At 38.4% G+C, this 18,946-nt stretch overlaps 1 protein-coding gene across 4 annotated transcripts in view; it reads right to left on the bottom strand.

Moving 5' to 3' along the window:
- Positions 1-415: 415 nt before the first annotated feature.
- The window catches only part of PIK3R1 (phosphoinositide-3-kinase regulatory subunit 1), a 96,716-nt gene continuing 78,185 nt past the window's right edge, over positions 416-18,946 (bottom strand). For 2 of the 4 annotated variants that reach the window (XM_001367112.5, XM_007486411.3), the window contains 9 exons: positions 10,714-10,819; positions 9,978-10,076; positions 9,687-9,867; positions 9,265-9,390; positions 7,992-8,134; positions 7,597-7,773; positions 7,420-7,488; positions 5,774-5,944; positions 416-4,828 (listed from right to left, as the gene is read on the bottom strand). In XM_001367112.5, the coding sequence (XP_001367149.2) occupies positions 4,639-4,828; positions 5,774-5,944; positions 7,420-7,488; positions 7,597-7,773; positions 7,992-8,134; positions 9,265-9,390; positions 9,687-9,867; positions 9,978-10,076; positions 10,714-10,819 (1,262 nt within the window). In that variant the 3' untranslated portion in view covers positions 416-4,638. Of the gene's footprint in view, positions 4,829-5,773; positions 5,945-7,419; positions 7,489-7,596; positions 7,774-7,991; positions 8,135-9,264; positions 9,391-9,686; positions 9,868-9,977; positions 10,077-10,713; positions 10,820-12,286; positions 14,379-14,500; positions 15,131-18,946 lie in introns of those variants that run through there. The other 2 variants (XM_007486413.3, XM_007486414.2) reach the window with 2 other exon arrangements.

Here is an 18,946-nt window from a genome sequence, read left to right on the forward strand (position 1 = left end):
TTGAACTACTGAATACAACCAAAGGATGGACAAAGAAGATCCCAGAACAAGAGCTAAAAATGTAATCTCAGAAGCTACCTAGTCATGGACCCAGAGACAAAAGGAATCTCATAGGCCATTTAGACCGATCTTCACCATTTTTTAGATGAAGAGACTAAGATCTAAGGAAGTTAAATGGTTCACCTAAAGTAGTAAGCTCTAAAGGCAGGATTTGAACTCAGGTTCTCTGACTACAAAGCCAGTTTTCCACAGTCCTGTGTGTACAAATAACCATGTAACCCTGGTATGAACTTGGCAATGGTCATCTGCACAGCCCACATATCATTACAAATTCAACCACATGTAGGTTACCCCAAAGTATAAGGAGCTATTTGGGGAATTCCTGATAAAATGATCACTTAAGTCTCAATCCAAATTTAAGTTTCAAAACAATCTTTATTCTTTTTGAAGACCTAATACAATGCATCAAAGCAACTTAAAACAAGACACAGAGCCATCAAATCTTAAGAGTTTGAACAAAATTTCAAGGAGGTACACTTCCCCAGCACCACCCCCCCATTGCCTTGTAAAGGCAAAATTACAACTGACCATCATATCCTCCCTCTCGTCAAAGACCAACTTTATTTTAACAATATATTTTTTTGTAAAAACATTGAACAAAGCTTTGCAAAATAACAAGAAAAATGAATTTTAATTTTTTTCTTAAAAAAATTAAATAGCAGCATCCCGGGCAGCCAATGCTCTCTCTCATGGTGACAAGTGTAACAGTAATATGGATATTCTTTCCAATTGGCCCTATCCCCCTCCTCACCTAGGATAACAACTCCCTCCTCCCCATCTTCTACCCCAACCCGCAACCGCCAGAAGTTTTATCTTCAGAAAATTTTGGCATTTTGGAACTTTGTCCCATGGGAGGCATTGTGCTTTGAACTGCCCCTCTCTTTAAATGACCCCAAACCTACACAGCTACCAGGGTCTACTTCCTAACTGACTTGGATACCATGCAGAACAGAAGCATAGTTGTTACAACCAGCAGTGAGCTCCTCCCAAGGAGGAACATCAGTAGGACATCCCAAGCACAATAACTCATAACCAGCTACAAAACAAAGCCACTGATTCCCCACAGCACTCACAATGACACATTTGGACTCTACACACTTGGACGAAGATTTCTCCGCTAAGAGTCATCCAGACCAGTCTGCAAGGAGTTACTTTTTTTCCAAAAGGGGGAAAAAAAAAGCCATAAAATTACTGTACTTCTCACTTCACTTGCAAACAGTTTTCACCATTACAAAACGAAACGAACACAACCTTTAAAAAACACACATACACAAAAAATTGTTCTTAGAAGTTTGGATGGTTATGTGCTTGAATGAAGTAAATGATTGTGTATCTGTTTTTTGTTGAAAGGTGCATTGAAAACACAGTCCATGCACATGTGAATATATCTATATAACACTATATATATCTATATATAAGGGTCGTGAGTCTAAGTCGTAAGATGATTCAAAAACATGCTTTTTTGTTTTTACATGTACTTATGATCTCTCCTTCCTTCCCATGGAATGAGACTGAGAAGCAATGCTCCCATTTCCTACAGCCCTGGAACAGCATCTTTGCAGCTTAGTTTCTGACTTTTCTTTTTTGGGATGTCACATAGATGAGAAAAACTGGGTGGATAAAACAGTTCTGAGAAGTAGCTCTAATATACGTATCATCCATTAATGTCTACAGGAAGCTTCATTAGGACTGTGAGCATTGACTGTTGGATTTAACCTGAAGGACACTACAGAATGCTGGTAAAATGTCTGGAAGTACAACTATGATGGGCATGCTACTCAGCAATCACAGAGGCATTTGGTAGAGCTGCAGTACCATGTTTATGGCATAACTTGCTATGATATGTGGCTATGAATTCTGCCTCATTATTTAATGAAAAAAATAACTTCTGCAAATGTGCTTGTTGGCTACAAGGATAGCAAATGTTGGAATACCAACATTTATATTGGTATTATATTGAGGAAAATGCTTATAAGTAAAAACAGCAATTCTGCTTCTGTGCGTTTGCCTACGAAACATAATTCATCACTGATTTGTCTTTATTTCTTGAAACAATGTGAAATTTAACTTGCTACATCTGGATTACAATGAAAGCTAGTTAACTATATAACGCTAATTGTTATACTTTTGTGCCACTTGAGGCATGACCCAACCCTATCTCCCCCAAACTGATCATAAAAGAAATACTGTTAAAGACTTTAGTCCAGATGAATTCTGATCTGTCTCGATAAGAGAGGAAGATGATCGATAGTCTTGTGCAGCTCAGAAAAATTTACTCAAGCTTTTGAACCGACAGTCTGGACATAAGAATGAACTTTCGTCTTAAAACATGTGAAGATTTCAGTTTGAGAGAGATAAGACATTCCGCAGAAAATAAAGTCAATTGCTGGTTACAAAAAGCAACTAAAATAATCTTCACAGCAGCAGAAGTGGAGAGGCAAATGAAGTGTAGGTGAATTAAACCAATCTCTTAACAGCATTTCCTAAGTTAAAACGATGTCTCCAGACTCCTGTGTTAATTAGTTTGGACAGTGACCAGAATTCCACTAGCATTTATTCCTTTCAGTACATATACAAATCCTATCAATCAAAATTAATTTTGCATATGTAAATTAAGGAAAACGTACCTCTGCCTACCCTAAAACTGGAAGGATTACTCTCCTAGACTAATTCCTATGCCCTCCTACTATAAAGAAAGACACACTTATCTGGATGAACAGAAAAGGGGTAGGAACACGATTTCTGGGAATGGTCAAACCACTGATGCAGCGTGGGTGGTGATGATGATGACACATCTTTGGTTCTTGGTCAGCTGGAATATACTTGGTGCTGCCACAATCAAGATGCTTTTCAGAACCTGTCTTCCCTTATAAAATTGTTTTAGAAAATGGGAATCCTAACTTTTTAAACAATCATAGTCTTCTAAATCACAAAGGCTCACTTTTAATTGACCATAAATAGGTGTCCAAACAAACTTAGGTACTTTTCTATGAATAACAGAAAAACATACTCAACGAAACTTCCTTCCTAAAAACTGAAATATCTGACCAGCTAGTTGAGGTTTAAAGAGTTACAGTGGTCAATTAGACTATCACTTAACTGGCTGTGAGTTCATAAATCAAAAGGGTTTGGAAAAGACTGAAACAAATTACATCACTTGAAACTCTGCAATCATTAAGGGAAGGAGAAGGTGCAAACCACTCTTTCCTTTTCTCCCATCTTCCTTCTTTTGTCCACCCCACCCACCCACCCCCACCCACCCCAATACAAGAAGCTTACAATGTTTTTTTCAAATAAACATTGCCAGGTACCGTATTTTTAAGAATCTTAAAACAATATTGTTGGACTTCAATGATACTTTGTAATATTCATATATTTTTTTTATTGAATAAAGCAGCTTTGAAGCTTATCAGGCACTGCCCAACAAAACATTTAGTCCAAAAATCTGTTATGAACTTTTTAACCTTGGGCTAACAGCCAAGTATTCTGTACAAGGGAAATTGTAAAATATTTCATAGTTTTAATTCTGAAGCCAATTTTTACTGGCAACCTGTACATTTCTTTCTTTAAAAAAAAATAACAAAATGAATATTAATAAAAAAATCAGAGGAAACAACATTTTCAAACAACAAAACCCAGAAGAGCTTATTCTGAAGGTACATTTAAAATTGAAATACAACTTAATGAAAACGAAGAATTGCATAGCACTAAGGATTTAGCTTTCAGCAAAACAAAAGAAAAGAGAAGCTGTTTGGTTTTGATAGGAGCCATCTATTCGATAGTTAGTCATCTGATATTATGTACATATTTTATATATACTGTATTTCATTTAAAGTCATGTTCTCGAAGCTCAATTTCTCAAAACTGGGTGGTTTGTTGGTGGTGTATTTTTTCTTCCTTTTTTTTGTTTTGTTTTAAAGTCTAAACAAAACACTTCCTGGCACTTGGCTACTATAAGCAATTCCTCTGAACAGATGTGAACTGAAGTTCTCTTAAAGTGTCCCTTTTAAAGTGTTCCTTAGAAGTGGAAGTGTCTTTCTGCTACATATTCATTCGTTCGCCTGTTCATTCATTCATCAGAAAAATGAAATCATCCACAGTGCTGTGTGTGTCTGGGTCCACTGAGCACAGTGACCTGCCAAAATCCAGTCCAGGCTGATCAATTCTCAAAGCAGGGCTGCCGAGCCCTGCCTGCCCCTCGGTCCACACAGTCCAAACGTCAGGCTGGTAAAGCTTCAGAAAGCGTAAACAAGCACCATGTTAGTTAAAGGCCTCTATGTCCCTGCAGGCAGAGATTTATCATTTTTTTCCTCTTCGGGTTTTTTAAATTAAAACAAAAACCAAAACAAAAAACCCACTCCGGATTAGAAACGAACGGCCGCAGCTCAAGGCTGCGTTCTCCCCCCGCATCCTTTTTTCCCTCCCCCGAAGAAAGCTCTAGTCCTATCTGAAGACAGACAGCTTTGTTTCTGCAGCTCAAAATCACAGGTTAGGCTGAGGGGGGCTGGGGGGAGCCCTTGGCTTTCCAGAGGCCTCAACATCGTAGAACTTTTTAGGTAAAGAGACAGTACGAGCTCTTCATCGCCTCTGCTGTGCATTGACTGGGTAGGCTAGGGTGACATTGAGAGAGTCGTTGTGCTGGACAAGGGACGTGTGTTGGTAATGTAGCACCAGCTCTTTCAAAGAGTTGTACAAGTTATATGGCTCTGCAAATCCATACCCCGTTGGGGTTTTGTTTATCACACAGTGCTTTACTTCACCATCCACCCTAAAAAGGAGAGGAAGAAGGGGAAAGTCAGTCCGAGTTCTGAGTTTGTGAAAGACTTCAGGGTGCAATTACAGAGAGAGAAAAAATAAATACTTTTTTTTTAATGGGCTAAAAGTGATGGAAAGATAAAATTCATATTAAATAAAAATGAACCCAACAATAAGTTACATGTTTCTCTAAATTCTCATGGTGCATACTGTCTTCTTCCCCATAAGAGAGATAATAACTTAAGTGCCTGACACACAGTAAACATCACAGAAATGTTAATTATTCTTACTAATATTATGAAATAGTCTTCAGTTCAGATGGAAGATAGGGCTCTGAGTTAGAAGTCATAAAGACCTGGGTTCAAATACTGCCTGAACTAGTGAAATATGTGAACCACTAGCAAGTTGCTTCACCTCTAAGAACCATAGTTTTCTCACTTATAAAATGGGAATAATACCAACACCAATTTTGGGTTGAGAAAAGGGCTAAAATGAGATCGTATATGGGAAATACTTTGAAAACTTTGTTCTTCCATTTCCATGTCTTTGGCTCAAAATTCTCCTCAAACCCCATTTCCTACAAGAAGCTGCTCCTAATTATGTGCAAGATGGTTTCTTGGTCACCATCTTCACCAAACTTCTCTACTAAAGAAGTACAACTGCGGGCAAATCAAAGTTTGTTACCCTCAAACTATTGGAAAACATCCTCAAAAAACACTAACATGAAAAATGCCAGTCCTGTCTGTCTCCGCCATGTGGACCAGAGCCCAACATGGCCTCAGTAAGTACCAACTGGCAATGGCCGCCCCATGGTGTAATCTTCAGTTTCTATAGTCCGACTCCTTAAGAGCTCCAGGGATTCCTGTGATCCTGAAAACACCTAATTTCCCACACATGGATCCTCTAGAAGTTTTCACTCAATGAATGGAATAAAGTCAAGTCCAATGGAAATACATACACTACAGAGCAAGCAAAGCAACCCTGTTTGCTGCTCTCTCGAACCAGGAAAGTGCCATCTCGTTTGCCCCGCAAGAGGTTCTCTGCTTTGCTTCTGTTGCTGCTTCCCACATTCCATGTCCTCTCGTCATGGTGCGGCAAATCCTCGTCATCTTCCACCATTGAATATTGGCTGCACGGAAACGAAAGGTGTCACTTATATTTTGGATGCACATTCACAGAGATACTTGGCGACTTCATCCCCTCGGGAAAGGCGTGCATCACTACCATTGTATACATTTCCACATCCCCAAAAAAGGACCACAGATGCAGAGCTCTTAAAAGGCCATTAGCCCGCCCTCTCTCATTTTTTACAGACTAGGAAACGGGGCTCCAAAGTTGCCCAAGCCCACACAGGTAGCGGTGGACTTGAATCCGGATTCTTTGACTCCAAACCCAAAATTCTAATTGTGACCTCGCCTTCTACTCTGATTCGGGAGTAGCCCTGACCAGGTCTCCCTTATTGCCTGGACACAAGGGTCAGGCCAGAGTCTCATACTGGGAGCAAAGGAAAGGATGTGGTTAAAAATTCTTATTATTGTTTTAGATTTTAGAGGTTCTGAAATAGGATCAGGTGCTATTTTGATGCCCCTTGAACACTCCACTCAGATGAGTATCCGTGCTTGCTACCAAAGAACTCCATACACACCCCTGATAGCGGAAAACAAGTACGGTTTGTTCAGAATGTTGGGGGGATTCGACTGTTCAAAATGAACTCCAGGACATAAGTTTCAAAAAGTGAAAATAACCCTAACATAGAAGGAATATAATTTTCCCCCTGATGATTTCAGAAAGTCCTTTTGGATCCTCTATTTATCAGGCTCACCATTATGAACAAATATCATCATTTTTAAGTGAAAAGGGAGGAAATGCTGGCTACTTAAAACTTTCTGGCTAGCTAACTGGATTAAATGGCAGAAGGTTTATAATCTATCCTGTTCCAAACTCAGTCCATTCCTGCTATCCCAGAAAAGATATCAAATCAAGAAAGACCAGGAGTGCTTTGAAAAACGAAAGGCATTACGACTAGTAACTTGTTTAACCCTCACAATAAACCTGGGAGGTAGTTGCTATTTTTACCATCATTTTACAGTTGGGGAAACTGAGGCAGATAACGATGAAGGGACTTGCCTAGAGTCACCTACCTAGGAAACAGGTGTGGCTACATTCTTTTTTAAGCTTGGGTCTTCTTGACTCTAGGTTCTAGTCCTACCCACTGCACCACCCAGAAAGCACTAGATGTGGAGTCAGAGGAATGAATCCTGGAATCCAGGGTATGAATCCAGGTCCTGACATTTAAAAGGTAGACCGCAATCTGCCTGCCTTGTCGGCAGAACAAACTGAGTCTTGGTGTCTTCATTGGTAAAAGGAGCAGTTGGACTAGATGACTCTGAAGGCCCTGATAGCACTAGATCTGTGACCCCACGTCTCCAAGGGCCACGGACCTCACCCTCAAGGACTAAGTAAAGACAGGAGCCTTCTGTTTCAAAGAGGAATAAAACAGTTTGGTCACTTTTTTCCCAGGCCCGTCTGCCTTCCTAAATGACTGCCTGTGGCCTTCTCCCAGAGCTAGGAAGTTTCCTGACAACATCCCCATCGTATACTTACTCTTCCGTATTTTCGTTGCCCAGCCATTCATTCAACTTCTTTTGTCGGACACCTTTTTGAGTCAACCACCTACAGTTTAAAGCAAACCACAATTAAAAATCAAGGTCACGCTATAATCACAGAGAACGAATCCCCCGCAGCCGCTCCCTTCGTCAGCTGTTAAGCCAAAGCTCTCACATCAAGTATTGGTCCCTTGTCTTCCTCAACTGAATGAGATCTGGCTTGATGCTGTTCATCCGCTTGTCAATCTCTCGATACTCGGCTGCTTGCTTTTTCAAATCCTCCTCCAACCTTCGTCTACTGTCCACGATTTCACTGATTCGAGACTTTAACTTTTCATAATTATGCATAATCCTGTGGGAAGAGATAGGTTTGTCGGACACTGGGCTCATCCTATCAAGTTGAAACCATTTTTGCCCCAGCTACAAAGTGGGGTGCGCCCCCCCCCCCAAGCTAAAAGGTAATCAATGATCTTCAGTTCCTCTGTGCCTTTTCTAAACTACATGTCACCCAGGAAGGACTCGGGGACTGCTGACTCAAAAGAAATGGTAACCCTTTAATGACTTACTAACCTTTGTATTTCTTTTTCATTTCCTTCACGTTTAAACTTTTCTATATATTCTTTGCTGTACCGTTCCTGGGTTTGGCATTGTTCTTCAAATATCTTTATTGTTTCATTAAATGCTTCAATTGCTGTTCTTTTCATTTGGATTTCCTGCAATGTAATTTTATTTTATTTTTTAAAGCAAGACTTGATGCTTCAGATGAAACAAGACAATTTCCAATAAGTAGCAAAACACAGACAAAATGATGAATCGGGTGGTACAGTATAAAAACTCCATGAGGGCAAGAATTCTGTATTGAGCTAAGCTCTGTATCTATCTCCCACAGCTCACTAACACAGAAAGCACTGAAGGGTTTGCTCAAGTGAAATATTTAGCAGGCAAGATGGTTTTGATGTGTAATGTCCAAATCCACGAAATCAATATGCCATAATAATGACAATAATATTGTTCATGACAACAATAAACTTGTGCTTCAGCAACAGGACTTTCCTAAGAAAGATGATCCCTGAAACATTTCCTTGAGCTGCCACCTTCTTCAAAGGCCATCATCCCATTGTGAATAGGTATCTTATGGCATTCAGGTCTTTCTCCACCTCCTACTGTCTGTCCCAGTTAAGTGTTTGCACAAAGGCAACTGGAGATCAGTCTTACAGAGAACGCTTTGGGACATAGACAGGCACACACAGAGAGCTCAAAGATGACTTGGATAACTAGATGACTTTCAAGGATTAATTGGTACTCTTACAATCCTAGTGACTTTTTTAAGCTGAGGACAAATAAAGGTTTTAATGTTATATAATTATACTTATGTATGAGAAAAATTATGTGTATATATTATTGCTCAATTTTAAAAAAATAAGCATATATCACTAGAATTATAAAAGTGTTGATCACATATTATAATTACTATAAACACATACTTGTTCCTCAGCTTTGATTAAATCTATCGCTAGGATCATAAAAGTATCAATTAAATATTAAAAAATAATTACATATATACACATATTGGCTATTTAGTTTTTTGTTTCTTTCTTTTTTTAAAGATAAGCATATGTCACTAGGGTCACAGGATTATCAATTAAACATTAGAAGAAACATCAAATCCTTTATTTGACAGATGGCTTCATTTGTTCATTATCACCCAGATAGTGAGTAACTGAGCTTGAAGCCAAATCTATGTCCTCTGACTCCCTAAGCCAGGGTTCACCAGTTGACAACCAGCTTAAAATCCAATAATCAAGAATTCTAAAATCAAAATCTGACTCTAAGAATAATTTACCTGAGATGTACGGGTATAATCTTCATATAGTCTGTCATATTCTCTGCTTTTTTCTTGGAATTGAGTGTTATATTCATGTAATTTCTTTCCTACAGCTTCAATACTATCCTCTTTTACAACTTGATCCTAGAAAAGAAATTAGATGGGAAAAAGAAACTTTTAAATTAAGTTAATATTTTGTGCATTAAATTTAAAATTATAGTCATCACTTAAGAAAATCTGGCCCTTATTAAAAAAAAACAACTATACAGGTTTTTTTTTAAGAAGGAGAGGGCACACTCTCAATTATAAAATTTTCAAACATGATCACAAATATAAATGATGAGCTACTTCAATAATTTTTTTCTTTATTTTGAAATATTAAGTAATTGTAAGTAATGAAGTTATCTTGTCAAAATGTAATCATAAGTGGAGCCATTTACCTGTTGGTACTTGGAAACTGGATAAAGTAATTTCACATCCAGTTTAGGATTATACTGAGCTAGAGATTCATTCCGGTAGTGGTTTATCAGTTCAACCACAGAGTTGAAAGTCAATGGGTCAGAGAAGCCATATTTCCCATCTCGGTGAAATATTTTGATTAATTTGTTATTTCCTCCTTTCCTGTGAACAAAATATGAGAACAATATTAATCTTTAAAGTACAATTTCTCTCATTTAAGAAAGTGTTTTAAAGTCAATCTAAGTGCTGATCTTAACTCTATCCAGTCTTACCTAAGTGTAAGAGTATAGTCCCCATGCATTTTGGTGGATGCATCTCGTACCAAAAAGGTGCCATCTGCTGTATCACGCAGCTTTTCATTGACTTCTTCCCTGAAATAAAAATAGTAATAAGAATAAATGTTCACTTCTGTGACACAGCTATTCTGACTTCATCTCTTTAATTTTTTTCTTCCCAGATTAATCTATATGTTGCTTTATTCAGACACATTGCAATTTTTTCCCTTCTCTCTTAAACGTCTCTGTAAAATGTAAGTACATTGACATGAAAGATATTCTCACTGATGTAATCTCTGCAAAAAGTTCTTTTCAACATCTCTGAACAATTGACCTGGCTAGGAAAGACCTCCTCACAATCACAATACTGGCTGCTTTTAAAAGCAGTGCTCATTTTTGTTATAAATGAGAGGATTAAATCTTGCAAGTTTTTATCTTTTAGCAGAAGGTTTGACTTTTTACTGTCTCCAGGCACTGCCCTTTTAAATTTAAGCAGGCACATCAGACAATAATAAAGCTCTAAAAGTATTTAATTTCATAAGGCATCAGGCCCTCATTGCTTCTTAAGTCCCAGTGACTTTTTTTGGTCATCTTTGGAACAAAGCCAACTATGGTTCATGTTTATGTTGGAAGCTATCTTGAAAATGGATATTAGCAAGCTGGTAGTTTTCCTGTTCTCAATAATGTGAAACATAAATGGGACATATACAATCACTTTCTGCTGCTGTCTTACCTTGAGATGTCTCCCCAGTACCATTCGGCATCTTGTAAGGACATATTGTTATTCATACCGTTGTTAGCTGTTACAGTAGTGGGTTTGGGTGGCTTAGGAGGCAGTGCTGCAAAGGATGGAGAGGGGAAACAAAGTTTATTTTCATTTCCAAGTCCAAGTCTAAGATAAAAACTATGCCTATCATTCTAAGGACAAATGACATTACAATGTATGCAAGGAATCAAACAATTAGCAAATACAGTCCCTGAAAATAGTAATTCCTGAAAATCTTGGGTATTTTTATTTAAAAGAGTGCTATATTTTAAAGTGTGGATCAAAAGACTTCAAAGTACAATAAAGGACTTGAGCCGGAAAAGTGACAAAAATACAAAATAAAATACATTTTCCAGTTTGCTTCTAATAAAATTGGTGTCTGTTTCTTTCCATCAATTATAAAATTATAATGACTAAGAGAAATTGAATGGTCTAGCTTAATTTCCTATTTATTATCAAGGAGAAATTTGGTTGCTCTCTTTCACAAATGCTATTGTGGTAATAAAAACAGCCCATCTCTAGCAGTATGTTTCAGGAAAAGGAATTAAGATTTCTCTGATCCTTAGTATTTTGTGCACTGATCTGCCAAAAACCACTTTAAGAAACCCATCTGTGACCTAAATATCCTTAGTGTTAAGCGTAATATTCTGCTGAATAAATTGTGTTCCAAATGCCAAGCCTAATTAAAAACCACATCCCCCTTTCTCAATGTCAAAGCAGCATACATACACTAGCGGGTGCCAAGGAAGATACTGCAGCACTTCTGAATTACTAGCTAGGGAAAGGAGGGAGGGGAAAGGACAAAGCTGGAATCAAGATGGGGGGGGGGGGGGGACGACAAAAATAAGAGGGGTTCCCACAATAAATCCTGAAATGGTGGGAGAGGGGTGCAGTTAATTTTTAAAAGCTTTTAATGGCTTTATTTCAGAATGATTCTGCAGCTCTTTGTGTAGATAAATTAATGTTTCATACAAAATAAGGAATAATAAATGTAAGCCCAACTCATATCAGTTTTTATAATTCTTAGAAATGAGCAGAGAGCAAATAAAGCTGAGTATTTGACTTAGAACAGTTTCTGGACATGAATTAAGTTGTAATCATTGTTCTATTTTAAATGCTCTTGCTAAAAGTACATGGTAATGTGTTATCACTGCACAGTACCAGTGCTCTCTCACATCTGCCCCCTGTCCCCCAGCCCGAAGATCAGAAGCAAAAAGGATGCAACATTTTAACCACAAAAACGATGTACAATAACAACAAGCCCCAAACAGCAGAGGATTAAAAATAACAAAAGGCAGAACTACAAAGTCTGAATTCAATTCACCTCAATCCAAGGAATGATAATTATTTACCATAATATCCTGGCTTTTCACATGTAAACCAACCATTTCTTAAATTTCCATTATGTTCCAACTCATTTTCATCCGTGAAAAAAAAAAAAGTAATCCAGACTAGAAACCGAAAGAGGATATTTGGCAGCAGCTGTCAAAAGACTAACATGAACTAGCCCTCCACACACAACCATCCATTGCAGCATTACCTGGAGGATCCATTTCTATGTAAAACATCAAGTCTGTGCCACAATGTATATCTGTCTTAGAACAGTCTATCTCCAGGTCTTCCATATTCCAAACAGTGTTGTACATTTGGATAAGAGTTTCCCTGGTTAAGCTCAGTTATAAGAAAAGAGTCAGGCTCTCTTTGTAATGGTGTCTTGGAATTCATTTTAAAACCTATAAGGGGCTGCACTGTAACCTATTACATCATACACTCCAGCCAATCAAGTCAGAATAATGTCACCAGACCCCTCCTGCTTCATCATTTTTGTTCTCTACTAATCTTAACACTATTTCAATCTCAGGGAGACCGTACATTTAACAGTACCGCAATGTATGCATGCTCATCTACTCAAAAAGGTGTTTAATAGGACTGTTCTCTCCTAGCATAGAGTTTTCTAATTCATTTTTATGACTCCTTGCAGCATGGTACGTTCCACTGTTGGCAGGTTGACAAAAGCTGATATGCTGCAGCACGTAGCTTTTTTTTTTCCTCCTTTCTTCTCCCCCCCTACCCCCCTTCTTTCCCTAGTGCATCTGGGTTTACAGATACAGTCAGGTCATTTCTTGGTTTCAGAATCTTATTAAAAAACATCAAAATCCTACACTTAGGGTAGATTTTATGTTCCTTAAGTAGCAAAATAATTTCTATAAGACCAAGAATTCTAAATACTGAAAGATACACGTTTTATTCTGATTTAATTCACTTGCATGTTTTATGCCCAGAGACCTTAAAAGGTACCACTACCTGAATACATTTTTATAATGTACAGAAAACCTTTCCTTCTCTTTGAATTATTTTAAAGCTGAATAGGATTTTAATGGACCCTCCCTCCCCCTAAAATAATTAAAACAGGCATGAAAGTAAGTATTAACAGAGTAAACAATTGTCAACACTTAATGAGGACTGAAGTAATAAAATGGAACAAGCTTGGGTAATTTAATATGCCTCTCCAAACACAGACGACTTATTCATTACAATTCTGAGAGTACTATACTGTACTAAAAATTAAAAATTATTCCTCAACTCTTACTTTCATCATTACTGTGCTACCGATTCTCATAGGATAGAAAAATCCCATCCCAATTTTTACTCATTTTACTACCCTTCCAGAGTCTCCTTCTGGAGACCAACATATCATTTCATCAGTATTTAGAGTGAAGACATGGATTTCTTGTGTGTACACATACACACATGCGCGCGCGGCACACACACACACAATCAATTTGAGCCCTACTAAATCATCTAATAATATAGCTGACCCTACTCGGAGATCTATAGTAAATCCCCACCATGAATTAGATTTATCACATTCATTATTTTCTAAAGAAAGAAAATACAACTCTCCCAAGACAAATGGACCTTATGTGAACAGCTATGCAAATTAGCAGAGTCCTTGAAAAATGCCTGCATTCTTTTTAAAAATGTATATCCCACATTTTTGAGAGACAATATGAAGAGTACAGATGGCCATGAAGTTTATTCTTAGGATTTCCATCCAATCTGGACACATACTAAATGGACACCATGGACAAAAGCCTTTAAGCTGTGTACATACAATCACACTAGCCTAAAGGTGTACTTCTCGCCTCCCCCCCTCCAGAGATTATAGCCCTGTGACCCTACAAGAGAGTGAGGGGCTGAGAATATCTGTGGTTAAATCATAATCTTTTCACTTGACATAAGGTTTCTGACTGCCTCTCCCCCCCGAGGTTAAAAATAAGACATCATACTGGCCCCAAAAAAGAAAAATGAGAATTCGTCATTTTCAAAGCAATTTCTTTACAACTTTTCAGTTAGCCAACTCTGGACAGCTACACTTGTACAATCAGGTTAGCGCTTAACCCAAACCAGTCTAGCTTGCTGTGATACCATATGGCAAGCCGGCACAGGGAGGACAGAGAGACAGGTGATTTTCCACTGCCTCCCCTAGGACCTGGCTTGGGAACAACTTCTAACCAAGCACAATGTAATTATCTCCTTCCTTCTCTTCCAATCCAAACACTCTTTCCCTCCTGCTTCTCCATACACACTCGCAAAAACTACTCTTAACCCCCCTCACCTCCATTCCACTGCTTAAACACCCCTCCCCCCACACACGCAGGCACCAGCAACATCCCACAGGAGGGAGTCTCATGCTTTTCGGGGAGAGTGAAATCCATGTGGAGAAACAAAAGACAAATCAGAAACAACTTACTCTGTAAGTTATGCATTGCAAAGGTTTTCCTCTGAAACTCCTGGATCCAACAATTTGAAAAATCTACAAAGTTATTTTCCCACCAAGAAAATATAAAAAGCCCCCAAGCCTCCCCCAACTGGATCATGAATTGGTTCCGATCCAGTCTGAACCAATTGAGGGGACGGGTAGAAAAGTTTCCCTGAAGAGGAATTCTACCGCTTTCAATTAACGTTCCAGAAAATCCACTAGGAAATGGCAGAAACATGTAGTCAGAAAAGCTGAGCCCTCCTCCTCCTCTCGCTCTGCTCAGAACAGATGCAATCTCAGTGCAGTCCGAGGAGATCCACTCCTGTCTGGCTCATCATTAAAAAGCGAACTCAATTTCAGTACTGTACTGTGGAAAAAAAACTCAGTCGCTGGCACGTCTCTCTCAGATAAAGATCTCAGTTTCATGATTAACTTGGGCAGGTTCAAATATTTGCTGAGCTAGGGATTTCAGGTGGGGGAGGGGAAAGCCAGTCGGAGTAAAAGTTGTCATCAGCTAACAAGTGGCCAACACCGGGCTAACTTTCTCGTTTTAGCCGAGCACATGAGAGAGGAGGCCATTGTAAGCAGCCCTAAAATAGGCTCTGTAACTGGCTGCAGGACTAAAGCAACCGGCAGTCAAGCAAGGCACTAGGAGCAGCCAAACACAGGAAGTGGTTGAGCTAGTTCAGCAAAAAATAGAATCAAAGCTTTCCTTGTAAAGTTCTGAAGCTCTCAGAACAACCCAGGCACACACAGTGACTAGCGCCCAGTTCTCTCGGGTCCCTCCTCCTCACCACTTGTGTGCAACCACGACTACAGGTGCAGTGTGAAGACCCCCAGGAAGCGGCTCCATCCCGGGCTGACCCACTCAGCGGCCCTGGCAGGGGAGGTATTCAAAATAGAGATTCCAAAATATTTGAAGGGAGGGTCCTCCTCAGGAAGGCTATTATTACAGGGCATGAATAGAGCGCTTGACGACTGGGTGGAAATTTCTTTGCAGCTATTGCTATGAGGGTGATTTTACCCGACAGTTAAACTGCCACACCATTTTCTAATAATTGAAAGGTGTGTCCGCATTATGTTTATCTGATGGCCACACAGGGCAAAGGGACGGGATGGGGAAGCCATTGGGGTCAAGTCATCCCAGAGGATGTTTTCATTTCCTGTGTGTGAGGAAGTCATAGGGAAGAAGTGAGCCATGAAGAGTCTAGGCTGTGCTCCTAGGAACAGGAGGCACATTTATCTGACTGACCAAAGGTATCATGGGGTTCATCGAGGATCTCTCTAGGGATGCTGTGAGCACAGTAAGAGAATCTATATGACTGCCTTTCTCTGGGGGGATGGAACCAGGCGATCACAGAAATTGCTATTATTTTTAGTCCCATGCAAAAAAAAAAAGGCAAAACCTACATTTACCTCATACTTTTCTGCTTCCTATTCAGTGCACATTATAACAACAGTCATCACTCCTTTGCTCCCTTTGAAGCAAAAAAGGATCTTGCCAATACCCATTAAAACTTTACACTTGGAAAGCAATCCGAATCACAGGCAGTGATAAGAGCAGAAATGCCTATGTCTTGACATATAATTAACAGATCCAAACACCAAGAACATGCATTGGGATTACTCTCATACTGCATGGAAATACTCTGGTCAAACGGCTAAAACATTTTGACATTTTACTCAAGAATAACTTAGGAGACACCCCTCTGTGTAGCCACTGAAATCCACCTCTTCCAATGAAAAGGCATAGATTATTTTATAATAAATTAAATATTTGCCAGCTAGTCACAGGGTTAGCATGTAGTCAGCTCAGACATTGCTCTAACACTGATAGTTACCATCTGTCTTCTAACACTCATCATCTTAGAAACCTCTTTTCCTAGCAGAAGTACTCACAAAGAGTTATCATGCCTACAGAATTCTCACTTCAGGCAAATGGAAAACTTAGATGATTAAATTACTTTCCAAATCAACCAATGTATTTATTGTTTCCAAATCAAATCAAATTATCCAGCAGAAAGGATCTTTCCCTAATTACTAGGAGATAATAGTCTTATAATACATGTTTGGAAAGTTTGCTCAAACAATTTCTTCATGACTTCTCTATATGATCCATGCAGATACTATTATATTATTGAAAATATGAGACAAATCACTTCTGGAGGCATTCTTCTCTTTGATGAATATTCTTTTTAAAAAGGCACACTCCATAGCTTAAAATAGGGAGCCCTCTGCTGGCAAAACAGAGAAAGTAAATGTTTCCTGAAAGAAAATTACAAACTTGATCTACCAAGGCTATCCCTGATTTAAAGAGTCTAGAATCACTTATTACCAAACAGAAAACATAAACTTCATAGATTGATTACCAACAACCAACAAAATGCTAACAGGAATAAGATTTCTAAAGACTAAAGCATGCATTTTAATGTTTTTACTAGTATATGGGGTCCAACGTTATTCTTGATCAAACATAATGAATTCAGAAAACTTGGTCATATATCAGCAAATGCATGTCAATTCTCTTTCAAAGATTCTACATGATCTAGTTTAAAAAGCAAACCCAAAACATCACCAGCAATTCATTTATTGGAAGGCATATTCAGGACACAGAACCACCCAGATTCTATGAACCTTAGACCACCACTAAAATTTGTTCAAAAGAAATAAGTTGTGAAATAAGTATCATTTTATGTAACTTTTAAGTTTTTTAAACCAAACATGAAAAGACAAATAGTTACAGTATCAGTTTTTAAAAAGTACTTCTATAGAATGCCAAAATGCTTTTGATCCTTTTTTGCATTAATTCTTTAGACAACTGTTATGAATGGAAACTCTTTTAGGATATAGATCCATTAACTTTTTAGGATTAGTACTTAAATGCGACTCATAATTCTAGCGCTTAAAATAGAACTTTTGGGTTTTTCAACAGGCATTTTAAGTATCATCTCCTTTTGTCTTTGTTAACAACCCTGGGAGGCAGGTGCTATTATCCCCGTTTTACAAATAAGGAAACTGAGGTTAAGTGACTTTAACCTTTAACTTTAATAGGGTCACACAACTATTATGGGTCAGAGACTGGCTCTGAACTCAGCTCTTTCCCAAACCAGTACTCATCCCCTGTGTTGCCTCTCTGCCAAAATCTATTGCCTCTGTCCTGCTCCTCTCTTTTTCCAGGTCAGCCAAAGAGTATTCCTAGCCCCACAAAAAGTAAAAGGTTCTTAATCAATGAACAGGCCCCTCATCTTATCAATAAGGAGATTGAGATCCATAGAAATGAGTGACTCACTCAAGATGATTTAGTTAATAAATAGCAGAGCCAGAATTTGAATCAAAGCTAACAAAAACTCTAATTTCAGTACTCTTTTCCCACTGCTCCACACTGTCCCCCTCAAACTGAGCTGAGATCTTTGGTGAAATCTTGCCTGCCTTAAATCCTTGCAGGTCCCTCAATTTACAAATTGTAGTCACAAATGCAGGCTGATATCTATTTGTTTAAGACCTAGACTTAAACACTAAATATCAACTTAAAAGTTCCTCCTTTCCACAGATTATTGTTCAATGAGTCATAGAAAAAAGGGGGAAAAAAGGTCACCTGATAGTAAAGTGACTCCTCCCCACTCAGGCCAATTTCCACTAACCTCTTATCACTTTCAGAGGAAAAGAAAAAGTCAGCATAGACAAGCCAAAGTAAAACTCATCTGTAAATCAGAGAGAGGAGGGAGGGAGAAAGAGAAAAGAGAAAAAAGGAAGAGAGGAGAAAAGGGAGAGAAAGTGAGACTAACATGCATGAGTATCATTACTCCTCCCCATCTGAGAGCCACAATTATAGTCTTTCTTTTTCCAATAGATCATGATGGGGCTCTTCCACCGTTTCTCTGTTCTTCCCTCCAATCAACCAATACATGGATTTTTTTTAAGTTCTATTTCTCCATTTCTCAATTCTCTAAAGTTCACTATTTCTTTGAAACCAGCCCAAATCTCCTAAATTATATCAAAGGTTAGGCCCAACAGAGCATTAGAAAACAGAAAAAATTCTTGCAAGGCTATTCCCTCTGCCCCAGGGTTTACTTTTTTTATAAGCTTACTTGAAAAAAAAAAATCAAGCCCAAGGCATTTAATAAGATTTATGTAATCAGGTTCAACCTGAATATATTGTATTATATTAAAAGATTAAAAACTAACCTTGACAGCTAGGGGAGGCGAGGACAATTTAAAAGTTTTTTCACTGACTTAAAGGTACAATTTTATAATTAAATTACACTTTTTCCAAATCTATAACAATTCTCTTTCTAAGGCACAGAAATTTTTGGAGAAACTAAACTAAGCAAGTTATGGTTATAGAGAAGATAAATGATTTAAAAATGAATATGCCCCCGAATCCAGGAGGGTCAGAATAAGAGAACCCAGGGCTTTTCAATGAGAAAGGAGGAGGCA

Source organism: Monodelphis domestica, chromosome 3, assembly GCF_027887165.1.
Source record: "Monodelphis domestica isolate mMonDom1 chromosome 3, mMonDom1.pri, whole genome shotgun sequence".
Classification (NCBI taxonomy): Eukaryota; Metazoa; Chordata; class Mammalia; order Didelphimorphia; family Didelphidae; genus Monodelphis; species Monodelphis domestica.